This window comes from Panthera tigris, chromosome C1 (genome assembly GCF_018350195.1).
Source record: "Panthera tigris isolate Pti1 chromosome C1, P.tigris_Pti1_mat1.1, whole genome shotgun sequence".
Lineage (NCBI taxonomy): Eukaryota > Metazoa > Chordata > Mammalia > Carnivora > Felidae > Panthera > Panthera tigris.
Window position 1 is genome coordinate 156,276,541 of NC_056667.1, and position 15,938 is coordinate 156,292,478.

The 15,938-nt window shown below is 38.6% G+C and overlaps 1 protein-coding gene across 2 annotated transcripts in view; it reads left to right on the forward strand.

The window, feature by feature from the left end:
* Positions 1–15,938, forward strand: part of CERS6 (ceramide synthase 6) — a 326,795-nt gene that overhangs the window by 178,267 nt on the left and 132,590 nt on the right. For both annotated transcript variants that reach the window (XM_042994638.1, XM_007074617.3), the window contains exon 4: positions 6,512–6,569. In XM_042994638.1, the coding sequence (XP_042850572.1) occupies positions 6,512–6,569 (58 nt within the window). The remainder of the gene's footprint in view (positions 1–6,511; positions 6,570–15,938) is intronic.

Below are 15,938 nucleotides of genomic sequence, written 5' to 3' on the forward strand. Positions count from 1 at the left end.
ATTTTATTAGTCTTGATTTTAACAAAGAGCCTTTTCAGCCTTGTTGTATAAGGACAATAAACTAGATTCAGTGGGTGGTGGTTTTTACTAGCTTTCCATTCTAATTTTCGGGTTTGATGGATATAAAAGGTTTCTATGTCCAAACAAATGTAGTGGAACACATTCACTTCTCGAGGCAAAAGAAGTGCACTCTGATTCTCTGGAATTTGAGAGGGGACTTTAGAGTCAGTGCTGAGCTAGGTTGGTGCTCTGGTTTTGCCACTTAGCAACAGTGTGGCCTTGGGCAAGCTAATCCCTAGACTGTTGTTCCCAGTAGAGATTGCTATCTTGCAGAGTCGTTTCCTCACCTGGACTCTTTCTGAGCACCCTCCACTGACAGCTGAGGAGAGAGCTGTCGGTTCTGCTAACCAGGCTCACACTTACCGTCTGCTTTCTAGACTCTAGAATGGGATGCTTGTTCTCACCCCTCTTTTCTGTGTCCTTGGGAATTGATAGTTAACAAAAATTCCTCTTCTGCCTGTTTAGTGCTACATTCATAAAAAGCACAGAGGTAAATTTATGTATTCAATTTACCATCCTTAACCAGGCTTTAAGTTTTTTTTTTTTTTTTAAACAAACCTTCTTTAACTGTATTTTTTATTATTACCATAACAACAGTGTCTTTTGAAATTTCTCGGTAAGAATAAGTTTAATGCTTCCTTCTCCAAACCCCTGCTTTTATTAATAAAATCTAAGGATTTATCCCCTGGTTATTATTGAATATTTTATATTAATTGCATTGTCTCTTAAGAGCAATAGCATTTAATTTGGCAGTGAAATTGAGGGCAGTTTTTTATGTTGCTAACCATAGTCCTTTTATTCTAATATTCGGCTTTTTAAATGTGTATTTGTATCTTGATGTTGGAATTAACCTAAGTGATTCTTTAGTAAAGATTAATAACTGAAGTGTTTTCAGAGCCTTTGAATATGTGCTGCTTTTCCTATTCCTTCACAAGTGAAAGGCACTTTGGCTGATACTGGCTATCGCTGACTGAATCTTCCCTTTCTTCTGTAGGTTAGAAATACAGAGGGCAGGGGCACCAGGATGGCTCAGTCAGTTAAGCGTGGACTTTGGCGCAAGTCATGATCTCACGGTTGTGAGTTCAAGTATCGTATAGGGTGGGCTTGCTGCTGTCAGCACCGAAGTCTTCAGCTAAGAGCTCGCTTGGGATCCTCTGTCAACCTCTTTCTATCTGCCCTTCCCCCATGCTCGCTCTCTCTCAAAAATAAACAAACATTAAAAAATGTGTAGAGGGGCGCCTGGGTGGCGCAGTCGGTTAAGCGTCCGACTTCAGCCAGGTCACGATCTCGCGGTCCGTGAGTTCGAGCCCCGCGTCGGGCTCTGGGCTGATGGCTCGGAGCCTGGAGCCTGTTTCCGATTCTGTGTCTCCCTCTCTCTCTGTCCCTCCCCCGTTCATGCTCTGTCTCTCTCTGTCCCAAAAATAAATAATAAAAAAAAAAAACGTTGAAAAAAAAAATGTGTAGAAAAAAGAAACACAAAAGGGAAATTTAAGACCAACTGGACCTTGCTTCTTTGATGGTGATTTACTTTGATTTGATTTTTGTGTTGACTTGTTTTTGCTTTTATGCCTGGTACTGAAGTTTTTTGTTTTTGTTTTGTTTTGTTTTTGTTTTAACCCTAGGATTCAAAACTTTTGTCAGAATGTGGCTTTGAATTGGTATCATGTGGAACACAATTTAGTCCTCTTTTTTTTTTTTCCAGTTCAGATTCTGTTTTTTTTACTGTCTGATTATTCTACTTCAGTTCTTCAGTTGTGTTTTCTCAGAAACAACTATAATTAGACTTGATTTTTCTGGTCCTTCAGATCTCGAGTCTTCTTTCATCTACTGGTTCTTTTCTCTGGCCATATGGGGGTGTTTGTCTTCTACATCAATGATTCAATTTTACATAGTACACATCTACATTTTTTTCTCTCCCCCCATGTGGATAATATTCTGTCACTGTATTTTTAGAATCTCTCTAGTGCTTCTTTATTTCACTTAGAATCTCCTTTTATCTTACCCAGTAGTCCTTTATTGATTTATGGCTTTCTACTTTTGTCTTTAAGGGATATATCTTCTTATATCATATTAACAATGCCAAATACTTTTCTAAAAATTACATCTGGTTCCTCCAGGGAGTCATTTTTAGGAGACAGGTCTTCTTTGAATCCTTAGTATGTTCTTTTCTTTCCATATTTAAAAAAATTTTTTTTTAGTTTTATATTTGAGAGAGAGACAGAGAGCCAAGTAGGGGAGGTGCCAGAGAGACAGAGACAGAATCTGAAGCAGGCTCCAGGCTCTGAGCTGTCAGCACAGAGCCCGACACAGGGCTCGAACTCACGAACCATGAGATCATGACCTGAGCCGAAGTCAGACGCTTAACTGACTGAGCCACCCAGGTGCCCATTTTTCTTTCCGTATTTATGCACTACTTCTTGGTAGACCCATGTTGACATTTAGCTCTTACTTTCATTCCTGAATTTGGCAACCTATCTAGACCCACTCACAGAGAGGGTGCATAGATTTCCCTGGGCTCTACCCTCTGTCCTCTTGTTTGCTAGTAAATGACCTCTTGTAGATCTCAGACCTTGTAGCCACTGATGTTTACAGGCCCTGGCTCATTACAGTGGGACAGAAGAGTCTCATATAAAGCATCAATTGCCAATGCCTTGTTCTCTGTACTCTCTGTATGGATTAGTTACTCTAGCCCCCAGAATACAATACCACTATAGATCATCTTGTCTCTAAATCTGCTTTTCTGCATCTGAAACCACAGGGTGCTAAGTATTTCCTTTTTTCCCCCACTTACCTTTTGAAATAGCAGTCAGTCACTCACTGATGGGAGTGGGACAGACTCTCCTCCTGCCTCAAAAAGCCTCATTCATGACCAAGAGTAGTCATTTTCTGACTGGTACAGTTTCTGACTGATACAGATGGTGGCATTTGTATCCGAAATGGTAGAAAATGGAGAAAGGGAGCTACACACAGATTTTCCTACTTCCTTCAAGACTCCTAACTTGTTTCGCTCTGCTTTGAATTATGTTTCTAAAATCTAATTTTATTGTTTTTTGCTGCAAAACTCTCTGATTCTTGCAATAGGTTGAAGGTTATATCTTTCTTTTTTGTGGCTGCATTGCACCTTTATTTTACCTCTCGTTTTACAGGTATTTTAGTGGGAGGTTGGAGGGGGCTAGATATCAGGAGACGGTAGCTAGGCACCATTTAAAACTGTAACTTATATGAAACTACACAAATAAGAAAGTTATGCGTGTGGCAGAATGCTTGAAAATTTTGCTTCCTGCAGATATTTTGTGGGAATAAACTCTGCCTTGTAAATATTCATCACAAGTTGTTATTCAAATGATAGAGGCATCGATGTCCTGTATTAGAACCTGTGTGTTATGAAAACTGGGTCATTTCAGTGAGGAAATAAAATGTAGGTACAATAAGTGATTATAAGAATTCCAATGACTTCCATAAAGTTTTTATTACACATAAAAATTGCCTGATCACTGCCTGCTCACAGAAGAGTTTGAGAGCTGAAACAGCTGTTATAAATCATTTAACCTGGGAGTTGCAAATTCAGTTGCCTTCAGGGCCAGAAAAGTGACCTGCATATGCATGAAGTAGGTTGGTTTAATATATTGGGAGTGGAAGGGACTAGAGAAAAGTGGAGATTACTTATGCCACCAACTCCTTGGGCCATAATACCAAAACAGTATAATATAAACCCCCTCAATAATAGATTTGCCCAAAGTTAGGAGATTTGGTGTGTCTTAACCAGAAGCAGCTACATAATTTCCAGTGCCCAGTGCAAAACAAAACATGGGCTCCCTTGTTCAACAATTATTGAGAATTTCAAGATACTGACAGCAGAACATTAAACCAATCATGGGACCCGATGGTGACTGCACAAGTTACACGGCCTTGAAGCCATTCCTGGTCTTCACTTCTGATCTAGAATTTATACATCCAGACAGAAAGAAACATACAGACACTTCATCCACAACCACCAAAAACCAATAATGGAGATGTGGTTAAAATGAAGTCCTTGACTTTGATGCTGCATCAAATGAACCACCTTTACTTACAAGAAGGCTTTTTTGTATGAGGCTTGCAACTCACCAGTTTTCTATATTGTTTGGAGGTTTTCGTTGAATTCTTACACTGCTACCATCAGTTTTTGTTGTTCCTTCCTGAAGTCAGGTTTTATGAATTATGAGTTGAAGATTTTCAACCCTAAAGTTCAAAGCTCTTCTCTAAATGTTACCTCTGATTTGAATTCCAGTATGTTTGACCAATCAGTCTGGGAGTGAAACTCTGGGGGACACTTGTGTCTGCTGTTGAGTCTCAACTCAGCTCTCGGAGGCCCCCTACCATTATTCTTTTCCTCTTACCTGAAGAAGCTGTTGTTTTTTCCAGAATATTTTGTCTAAAATTTGAATCATCGCCTAAAGTCACCTCTCCCTCTCCCCTGCTGTTTGTTATCTTATTTGAAAAGTTTACATAGCTTGCAAACACGTAAAGCAATCTTCTGCCTGCTGGCATATTGAAGTTGACTAGTCCCTTTCTCATCTTGTCATTTGTGTTCATTTATAACTTGAAATCCACGGTACTACTAACAACATGACCTCAGGAATGCTCTTTAGTGAAATTTAGCCAGCTTTTAAAGGCATAGCTATTCACACTCAAAAAATACAAGAAATAAAATTGGGTATCAGGGTACTAGGGTAAGAGGTTTTTTGGGTTTTTTTTGTAGTAACCATATATACATATAATATATAATTTGTATAAAGTCTTTATATTTTGAGAAAATTTTATGTATATATTTTTAAAATTTCAGTTACTCACCATTAAGCATTTCAGTGTAAATCACAAAACAAGGACATTCTCCTATGTAGACCATAATAGAATTCCCCCACTCAATAAATTTAACATTTATATAACACTAATGTTTAAGATTCATATTTGGTGCTTTCCATTGTCCCAATAATTTTGTCCAATAAGTTTTGCCATTTTAAAAAATACCTCCTAATCTATTTGTCTGTTTATTATCTTTGAAGAGCACATCACAGAATCTGTAATTTTGTTAGCAAATGCATTACTTTTCTTCCTCAGGAGAGGTTTTGAAGATCTTATTTAGAAGTTTTTGTCTATCCCCAAATTGCAAAGATATCTTTCATCAATTTCCTCTCTTAGCTTTATAGTTTTACCTTTCAAATTTAGGTCTTACACCTAAGTGTGGTTCATTTTTGTATAGCGTAAAAAATAGGGCTTCTTCAGCTTTTTCCCCCCCATAAACATTATCGCTGCCTACATGAAGTCTTACATTTTAAGAAAAACATTGAATCATTTAAAATTGAAAGAGAACCAAAAACATTTTTTTTGCTCACTAAAAAAAGTGAAAGTCTGATTAACAGCTACATGTACAGTTTGGAGTGGTATAATGTTGCCATTAACAGTTGTATATCGGATGATTTAGATTCCAAATGGCTTCCTTTAGTGAGACCACAAAGGTATCCATAAGTATTTGTTAAAAGATGAAAAAAACCTTACCTGATTTAAAAATACTACGGTTTTTAGGGGCGCCTGGGTGGCTCAGTCGGTTGGGCGTCCGACTTTGGCTCAGGTCACGATCTCGCGGTCCGTGAGTTCGAGCCCCGCGTCAGGCTCTGGGCTGATGGCTCAGAGCCTGGAGCCTGTTTCAGATTCTGTCTCCCTCTCTCTCTGACCCTCCCCCATTCATGCTCTGTCTCTCTCTGTCTCAAAAATAAATAAACGTTAAAAAAAAAAATACTAAGGTTTTTATTTTTAAAAAAAGTATGAACTTGGGGCGCCTGGGTGGCTCAGTCGGTTAAGCGTCCGACTTCGGCTCAGGTCACGATCTCGCGGTCCGTGAGTTCAAGCCCCGCGTCGGGCTCTGGGCTGATGGCTCAGAGCCTGGAGCCTGCTTCCGATTCTGTGTCTCCCTCTCTCTCTGCCCCTCCCCCGTTCATGCTCTGTCTCTCTCTGTCTCAAAAATAAATAAAAAACATTAAAAAAAATTAAAAAAAAAAAAGTATGAACTTCAGTTAAGTCCAGTTATTTACTTAATATCTGAATTAGGCAAGGAATTCATAACAATCTGATGTACTTTTATATTGTTGAAGTATATCCCTTCATGAGTGATTAACAAGAGGAAATTCATAAGTTGAGAAAGAAAAGATGAACAAATGGGTAAAGACAGTAACTGAGTGGAAGAAAATTTTTTTATGAATTATTAATATTTAAGATTTTGCAATAAGCCATGCACCTGAGTATATGTGTTCAGCTAACACTGAAGTTACCATTAAGCTTAATCCCTGGTTGGAGTGGTGGGTGTGTGTAGGGGGGCGCAAATTTAAGGGACTTTTTTCATTCACATGCATCAATACTGTGCTGTGAAATATATAAACTGAATGTCATAGAATGTTTTTTTAAACTTCTACAGGTGGAGATTTTCATTTCACCTTTACGTATTTATCTATGGAGTCCGGTTCCTGAAAAAGGTAGGATCTACCAAGTTACTTTATATAATTCTTATGTAACTGTAAGCCTATATCTCATTTTTTTATGTGTGATAGTAATGATATTTTAAACAATCATAACAGGTTTCCTAAGAATTTGTGCATTTTTCTTTGACTTATTTCTGTAGTAAATATTTTTTAGATAGATACCAAAAGTATCTTTGAAAATAATTTATTTTGCCAGTGAAAGATGTTGCAAGTCCTCTGACCACTGTAGTTGGTTACTTATTACTTATGGGCACTAGGAGCCTTATAAAATCCATTTGATGCTTTGAAAGAAGTTAAGAGTTTCCATGTCACACAGCTTGAAAAAAAATCAGTTGTTAAAATGTGAGTTATCACTATAATCTTCACCAACAGAAATTATGTTTTAGTGTCTTGCATCGCTATTAACAAGGCAACACCAGCTGCTGGTGGAAAATTGAGTTCCTTTTGTAGATTGTGTTTCCCCTGCTGCTCTTTCGCGATTCCTGCATAAACTGAGGCATCTTTATCTATGGAAATAATTCTTCCAGGCTGCCATAGCCTTTTTCCTGGCTATTTCAATCCTGAATGGCACTACTAACATGTTAGGCTGATTAAATTCAAGTCTCATGAAGATTTAGCTTCTCTTAGTCATGCATGTGTTAACAACGCTGGTGTTGCAGAAAGTTGGAAATTATTTTTAAAAAATATATAGTATTACGCTTTAAAGCAACATCAATGGTATCTTTACTTAGTAGAGAATTTTTTCCAAAGTGGGCCTTGTGCCAAGTGTCATGTCTTACTAGTAAATTTTCATGTAAATATTGATGGAAAATTTGCAAATGTGTTTTTAGTTTCAAAGTCTGAGTTATCAGTTAGTGTCTGCCTGTGGCAAATTATATTATAAATCGTTAGTTGTTTCACAATATCATATTTTCCTAGAGGGATTATTCTTTTTACTTGTTGTCTTTTCCTTTAGTAACTATACTTACGTTTCACTTAATGAGGCTATACTACTTTTCACTTAGTGGCCAAGAGACCATTTGAATACATTTAGAAGGATGAGCCACAGTCTGTAGCCTGTTTGAGTATGAACCAATTCTCAACTGGGGTACAGAAACGAGGTGGAAATGGCTATTTTGGAACTCTGCTGTTCTGGTTTTCAAATTTACTTGTGTAGAGAGAAAATGGAAAGAATGATTTAGGGCTCCTCAACTCACTACCTTGGAAGAGGAAACAGCTATGGATGGAATTTCAGTTGACAAGGGAAAGTTGTGTTTCATGGAAATGTCAAGTTGCTAACTGAGGTCAAGGTTTGGAAATCATGTTGGGTTCTGGGGGCGAAGGACTTTGACGGTAAACAGGGAAAGATGGTGAGAGCTGGGAGTACTTCTGTGCCCTTTTCCCTACATCTGTGGGGATATGATCTCTTTTAGCCTATCTACAGCAAGCCTGGCCATCTGTCATCAGAACAGGAAACACTTTGACACTTAGCTCTGCTTCTCTCAGTCCCCAAACAGACTGAAGGGAACAAGAATAGCTTGTATCCCCCAGCCCTCCCTGGCTGTGGAGAAGGCAGTAAGAGAGCTTGTCAATGGAATGTTTGCTTAGAAGTTGCTTTTCCTTGAACTACCCCAGTTCCCTATCAGCCTGCCTCTAGTGATAAAAAATGAGAAGAGAACTAGATGTTGCTCTTCTTGTAAAATATTTGCATTTGGGGTTTCTTCCTCTAAGAAGCTCTTGGTTTTGGTTGAGTCTGTACTTTAATAGTTCTAATGTGTGATAGAAATGTATATATGGAATCCATGTGTCCGAACCCGCTGCGGAGGACTTCATAAGCCATCTTTTCCAACCCTCTTACTTCACAGCTGGGGAAGCAGAAATCCTGAGAGGGTAGGGAACATTTCAGAGGTCACACAGTTAGTTTATTAAAAGTTGAACCTGAAATGAAACATGCATAGCTGTCTCTTAATCTAGTACTTTCCCCACTAACTTGCATGTCCTATCTTACAGCATGATTTCCAGATGACTTCCTTCTTTGGTTAAGTTAGCAAACTTGACCTCATGCAGTCGTTGTTTCTATTTATAGAACTTTAAATACTTACCTTAATGGATATTTAAAATATATTTTCTAGTAACTTTTTTGGAATAGACAGTGTATTTGGTCATCTAACACAAGAGGAAAAATCTATATTGTCAGCATCAGAAATAACCAAAACAAGATAATTCAAATTTTCACAACACTCTGAGTGTTTTAAACAAAATAGCAGGGCAGTGGACCAATTTTAGGAGGTGAGAAGCCATAGCTGCTTCTTACTCTATGCATTAAAAATCTTGATTCTTGGGATGCCTGGGTGGCTCAGTCGGTTAAGCATCTGACTTCAGCTCAGGTCATGATCTTGCAGTCCATGAGTTTGAGCCCCGCATCAGGCTCTGTGCTGACAGCTCAGAGCCTGGAGCCTGCTTCACATTCTGTGTCTCCCTCTCTCTCTGCCTCTCCCCTACTCACACTCTGTCTCTCTTTCTCTCTCTCAAAAATAAATAAACATTAAAATTTTTTTAAAAAAAATGTTGATTCTTACTTGGGCTGTTAGAAAAATGCTGAACAGCTTGGCACTATCCAGTTTTCTTCTACCTTTGGGTCAAATGAACCTGAAGCAAGTTGGTAAGTGCTGGCACCCTGGGCTCATATGCCCCTGGGCCTTGTGTGCCCTGACTTCTTTGCCTGAGATAAAAACCTCCTAGTTCTACCACAGGGGCCTTATCCTGATGCTCTAGACAAATAAGACTGTGGTTTCAAATTATACCCTACTTTAAAAGTCAGAAAACTGGAAAGCCATGTTCTTACTCCCAACTAGCAAGAAGCTTTTCTTCAAAGAAAGTCAAGAATTAGAAATTAAAATGATGAGTTTTAGTTCCTTCAACAAAAGCCATCATATCACACCTGCCAAATAATTACATCTCCAGATATTTGAGGATTTAACAGAAATAAAGCCTCTGATTAAGCACACAGTGGTAGTGTGGTACCCTAGGGTTTTAAGCAAACTTGGAATGATATTCTCATTATCAGTATCATCTATGACATTATGTCATAATTCTTGCAGTTGATACGTAAATGTATCTTTGGGGCAATATACAGGATGACTTCTTGCATGAGTTGGGTGACCATACAAGCTATCTTAGGGTCCTAGTCAGTTACCTCCCCCTTGTACTCAAAATGACCCAGTTTGGGCAATAAAGTATTCAATCACATGTCAATAGTTCTGTAATAAATAGTGAAATCATTGGCCTGTATTTTAAAATTTCTAGACACCCCATAAACTGTGTGTGTGTTCATTTCTATGAAATCAACAAAATGTTTTCTGTAGTTTTGTGATGACAAATAAAAGAATGAGCCTCATGTTTTATAGTGATGTGATAATGCTCAGGTATGCATATGTTATATGTTTTCTGCTTTCCCAGCTTAGAACCCCCTTTATAGATAGCACTAACTCTGATCATGAAGCAGTCTCTGGAAGGCATTACAGACAGGTTAGTGAACTATTAGGTAAAGTTATAGCTAAGTTAGTAGGAAATATTTAAATAGTTGAAAGATAAGCCTGTCTCAATACTCTGCTCCTGTAATTACCGGACACAAGTGCTTTACCCATAAATATGATTGGCAGAGACAAGTACTTTTTAAATTTTTTACTTATTTTTATTTTTATTTATTTATTTTTTTGAGAGAGGGAGAGAAAGTGAGAACATGAGCATGGAATAGGGGCAGAGGGAGAGGGGGAGAGAGAGTCCTAAGCAGGCTCCATGCCCAGTGCAGAGCCCAACGTGGAGCTCCATCCCACTACCGTGAGATTATGACCTGAACAGAAAACAAGAGTTGGACACTTAACCGGCTGAGCCACCCAGGTGCCCCAGAGACAAGTACTTTTTAAAAGAAAACTCAGAATTAGTTCAGGTGCTCTGAAATTCTACCACACAATGTGCTCATTCATACAAATTAACACATTTTCCTAAGTCCTGAAAGAAACCACATTCAAGCCTTAAAGAAATAGAGTAAGCTATCTCTCACTGTTACCTTTTCTTCTCCTTTGTAGATGGAAGTTTGTATTGGGTGGAGTGCTTTGAATATTTTTCTTTGAGTTTCTTTCATTATCTTTTAACAATAATAGTGTTACAGAAAGGCCAGTGTAGAGATGTATGCAACTGGGATTTAGGTAAATAGTTTTTCTTATAATCTACATGTTAGGCTAATATATATCCAAGTTTTAATCATATGGTACATTTTATATCCATTTTGTACATATACATGTATATAATTAAAATAGAAGTTACTCAAATATACCAATACCTAACTTCTGTGTCAGTGAGGGTCCCATTATGAGACAGAAACCACAGGAGTTATTTTAGGAATGGCTATAATATAAAGAATCACTAACTGGGGGAACCGCTAAGACTGGTGTTAACTTGTGTTACTCCAAGTAATTGATCTGCTGGCTGTTTGCTACCAGTCTGCAATGAGATAAGAAACTTGACCTGAATGTAAATCAACTCCCTGCTTCTTCTTTGAGAAAGTCTGTCTATGAAGAAAAAGTCAGCTGAAGTAGACAGTGTGCTTAGTGATGTAGTTAATTTACATTCCGGTGAAAGAGTAACAAACATTTCAAGGACTGGCACTCTCTGTACATACTTTGATGAGCAGTGCACAGAGGTATCGTGAAGATAGTAATGGTAGGAAGAAGCTACCTCTCTGAAGACCAGGGGTTCATAGAAGAGGGTGGAGTAGAAGCTTGAAGGAAGAGCCGTGGACCTTGACAAGACCTCCAAGAGGGGAACGTTGACCAGCTGGGGTCTCTGAGGGACCACAGTGAGGCTGGTTCTGGGAATGAGGAAAGACTGCAGACAGCAAGCTGCTGTTGCCGCCAGGATGAACTTCCACTGCTAGTGTGAAGATGTGTTGCTGGGGGTGTGGGGGTAGTGGTGGAGAAGTGACGGCAAGAACAGGAAGCAAAATACAAAAGAGCACATCCCATCTTCTGTTGCAGTCTTCCCGCCTCCTTCTAGTGCTTCTGAGAGGCTCGACTCCACAAGGCACCAGCTCCTGAGAGCCAGCTGAATTGAAGTTTGCAGAGTCCCAGCTCTGAAGCTGAGAGATAGTATCTGAATAACTAGCCCAGCCTTCCCGTGGTGCTGCAATCTATGATGTACTCTGATGACTTGCTGTCATTTATTTTATTACATTTAAACATTATGCAAGTTGCCATGTACTCTGTTGGCTTCATGACTAACTAGGGGGTGAAAAGGCATCACTGAAAAGTAGTATCTTGGCCAGATAAGCACTTTGCCAATTCCCTTAGACTGTCTCAATCTGCTCAGAATGAAGGCATAGTTCATTATTCATTTGTTTCATTATTTTTCATTATTCATAGTTCCATTATTTATTTGGTGTACTTTTTTTTTCTTTTTGTAAAATTTCTTTTAATGTTTTATTTATTTTTGAGAGAGAGAGAGAGTGAGGGAGAGAGAGAGAGGCAGAGAGACAGAGCGTTAGCAGGGGAGGGGCAGAGAGAGAGAGACAGAGAGAGAATCCAAAGCAGGCTCCAGGCTCTGAGCTGACAGCACAGAGCCCAACACAGGGCTCAAACTCACAAACCATGAAATCATGAGCTGAGCTGAAGTTGGGCCCTTAACCAACTTCATTTGGTTGGCCCCATTTGATGTACTTTTCAAAGTTCAGCAAGGCCACTAGGTGTTCAGGGTGGTATCATGCTTCAAGGTATACTCTTTTCTTTTGCTTATTGGTTAGCTTGGAATCCTTCTGAAATTGAAAGAGCAAAATTGTCATCATTTTGCCTGTATTGACAGTGAAAATATTTGTCTGGCCCAGTAGAATATGTGTCCATTTAAAATTTTTTGTGTCATTTAAAAAATTTTGAAATTGCTTGGAGTTATGTTCCTTGTTGCAGGAGATTTGACATTTAGAGTTTTACGTAAGTTTTAACTTTTACCTAATGACCCCATCAAGTAATTTTGTAAGAATTGCAGATGACATAGAATATGAGCATTGAGAATAGACCTTAAAGATCAACCATCTCAAATTTCTCATTTCAGAACGAAGAAATAATTTCAAAAGGATGAATTGACTTGCCTGTGGCAAGAATAGAAGCCAGCCTTGCTGTCTTTAGAATTTCTAAATCAGTTAAAACAACAATATCGAGACTTAGAAAACAAGTTTCAAAAATCTAGCAACTCAAGTATGTTTAATTAGCAAATTCACCTCATTAAGAAGTAAAAGTTACATCACTGTGAGAGAACATTAGGTGAGAAGTCAAGATGGAGTTGGTAGTTTGAACCTGCCAATCATTGCTTAATGGCACCTTTGCTCTCGGAAACCTCATTTTTCTCATCTGTAAAATGAGAGAATGATGGTTGCCCTGACTTCCTCAGCTTTTGTGTAGGAGTGCTGTGGAAGCTATAAAGTATTTTAAAAATGTAAGTGAGAACACTAATTATTACTGGTTGAGAGAGGTGGGCTCTGTTGGGGGCTGTGAGTGCTTAGCTCTCTTGTAATCCCTTGACATGAAACTTACAAAGTTGTGGCCCCCTCCTAGCCAGGTTAAGATCCCTGTTGTGGCTATGCTTTGATGCTTACAAATGGGTAAATGCATTTTCTGGAATGGAAATATCTGGAATGGCCTTGGGACATTGTCCTTCCACGTTTCTTTTTGTTCTTCCTTTTTCCCTTTTACCTGCATGTACCCTCTTGAATATTTTCTGATTTCCCTTGTACCTGGCATTTGCCCTTCTCTGTTGACTTGGGTCTGGCATTCTATTTGAGGAGGATGTTCTGAAGCTGGTGAAAACCTGAGGATAATGTGGTACACGAAGGGCCCTGAAGAAGTAGTCAGAAGACCTGGGTTTGAGGTTGAATTCTGCCATTAATCAGTTTTGCAGCCTTAAGAAGTTACTTACTCTCTCTGGGATTTAATTGCTATATCTCTAAAATCAGTAACATGGACTAACAGAACGTTTAAAAAACTTGTACACCAAAATTCAGAGAAGAATTTGAAATAGCCAGTAATTCTGGCAAGCTGGTACAACCTACTTAGAAAGCAGAGTGGTGACGTGGAATAATAACTGTAAGTATGTTCACATACCGTCACTCGGCAGTTCAACTCCTGTGAATTAATCTTGAGCAAGGAATTACACAGGAGCAAAAAATATATGTCTGTGGTTATTTATTACAGCTTAAAAAATATGTGTGAATGTACATATGCACACTATATGCAATGCAAATTACAGCAAATCCAAACAGAACTTAAAGCAATCTTAATGTCTAATATTAATAGGATTGCTTAAATTATTGTTATCAAAATGATAAAATATCATGGAACCATTTAAAAATAAATGGGGCTCCTGGGGTGGCTGGTTAAGCATCTGACTCCTGGTTTCAGCTCAGGTCATGATCTCACGGTTGTGAGTTTGAGCCCCGTGTTGGACTCCGTGCTGACAGTGCGGAGCCTGCTTGGGATTTTCTCTCTCCTCTCTCTGCCCCTCTCCCCCTCAAAATAAATAAATAAGTAATAACTGTAAAGTAACCATATTATTTATAGTCCTAATAAAATGTTTAGTAGAACTGTACATGAAAAAATTAACATTTATATAAGATAAATGAAAGGTAATAGGTAAAAATGAAGGTTCCTTTTTTTTAATTTTTATTTGTTTTGATGTTTATTCACCTTTGAAAGAGAGAGAGAGAGAACGAGCATGGGAGGGGTAGAGAGAGAGGGAGACACAGAATCCGAAGTAGGCTCCAGTCTCTGAGCTGTCAGCGCAGAGCCCGATGCAGGGCTCGAACCCACAAACCCTGAGATCATGACCTGAGCCGAAGTCAGATGCTCAACCGGCTGAGCCACCCAGGTGCCCCCAAAATGAAGATTCCTTTTAGAAAGGCAGAACTGCAGATAAATTAACTACTTTCTTTTCTGTTAAAAATATGAACCCGGAGATGTGGGCATTTGAATGGAAATGACTGCACGTAACTTAGGTATATTTGGGTTTGAAAGAGCTTGTAGTTGTAACTTTTAAAAAGGAGAAAATTTTTTTAAAAAGTGGAATTCTACTTAAATGGCAAAGAGATACAGAAATTTCATTAAAAAAACAAACAAAACCCCACCGTCCGTGTTTGCCTGGTTCTCGCTGCCCCAGTCCCTTAATTTTCTCCCACAGGCTTATTTTCCATGATCATCTTGATCCAGATGCCCCAGAATGACATAATATTGACTTTTGAAGAAGCTTTTTTAGTCTCCGGTGGGATTCTGATGAGATTCAGGCTCTGTTTCCATAGTAGAATCCCCACTTCCATTTAGCACTTTAAGAAAACTCCCATAATGAAAGTCCCACCTGTTTTGGTGTAGGTTCCAGTGACTTGGAAAAACTCTTGGCTTAGTACATAGCCAGGATAAAAATTGGAATCACTGAAAATAATCACATAGCAACCAAAGTCATGATAGCTTTACTGCATTAAGTACTCAGTATGGGCCAGGCATTGTATTGATCACTCAGAGTTTGTTTCTCTTGCATTGTACTGTGTACCTTCTCATCCTCATAAAGAAACCAAGGCTAAGTAGGGATCAGTAATTTGCCCAAGGTTTCAGAGCTAGTCAGTGGGAGGGCTGGAATTTAAATGCAGATGTTATTGACATTGTGGCCTACTTGTATCCAGGCTTCACTAGGGACTCTGTGGATCTACTGGACTGATAACGACTGACCACTTAAGAAAAAGCAAAGGTCTGTCCTATGACTATATTTTTCTAGTCTACAGAGTTAAGCTTAGTGACCGTTATGACGACAGAATTAAGTTTAGTGATTGTATACAAAAGGCCCACATTAAGCACCATTCTTGCTTTATTTATCTGCTTGCAAAGCTGAAAATCTGTGGTTTGCTTCATTCTTAGTATTTTTGAATCTCAACATAAATTGTCTGCTAATTTTCAGACTGGTACAGATGCCCCTTTTTACACAAACCAATGTAATTATGCAATACAATTTTTTCTCCCCTTCTGTGATACATATTTACTTTCTACATTGTGACTAGCAAACCATAAATACACTATTCACAGTAAGAAGCTGGTTGGAACAACTCAATATGCTCTAATTTAGGGAATGTGCAGTAGGTGAAATTGTTCACTAGGAAAAATTAAAACGTTCAGATAATAAAGCCATTTCATCAGCACGGGGGTTACAGCTTATAGGTTTTTTTATTTAATGAGATGCAGGAGTTTAATTTGGGGTGTGTATAATTTTCTCTAAAGAGCACGGAGAAGCCTTTACCCAGGTTGTCTTTGCTTTGTGTTCGGGCTTTGTCTTGAAGGAATGACATCTCACACCAAC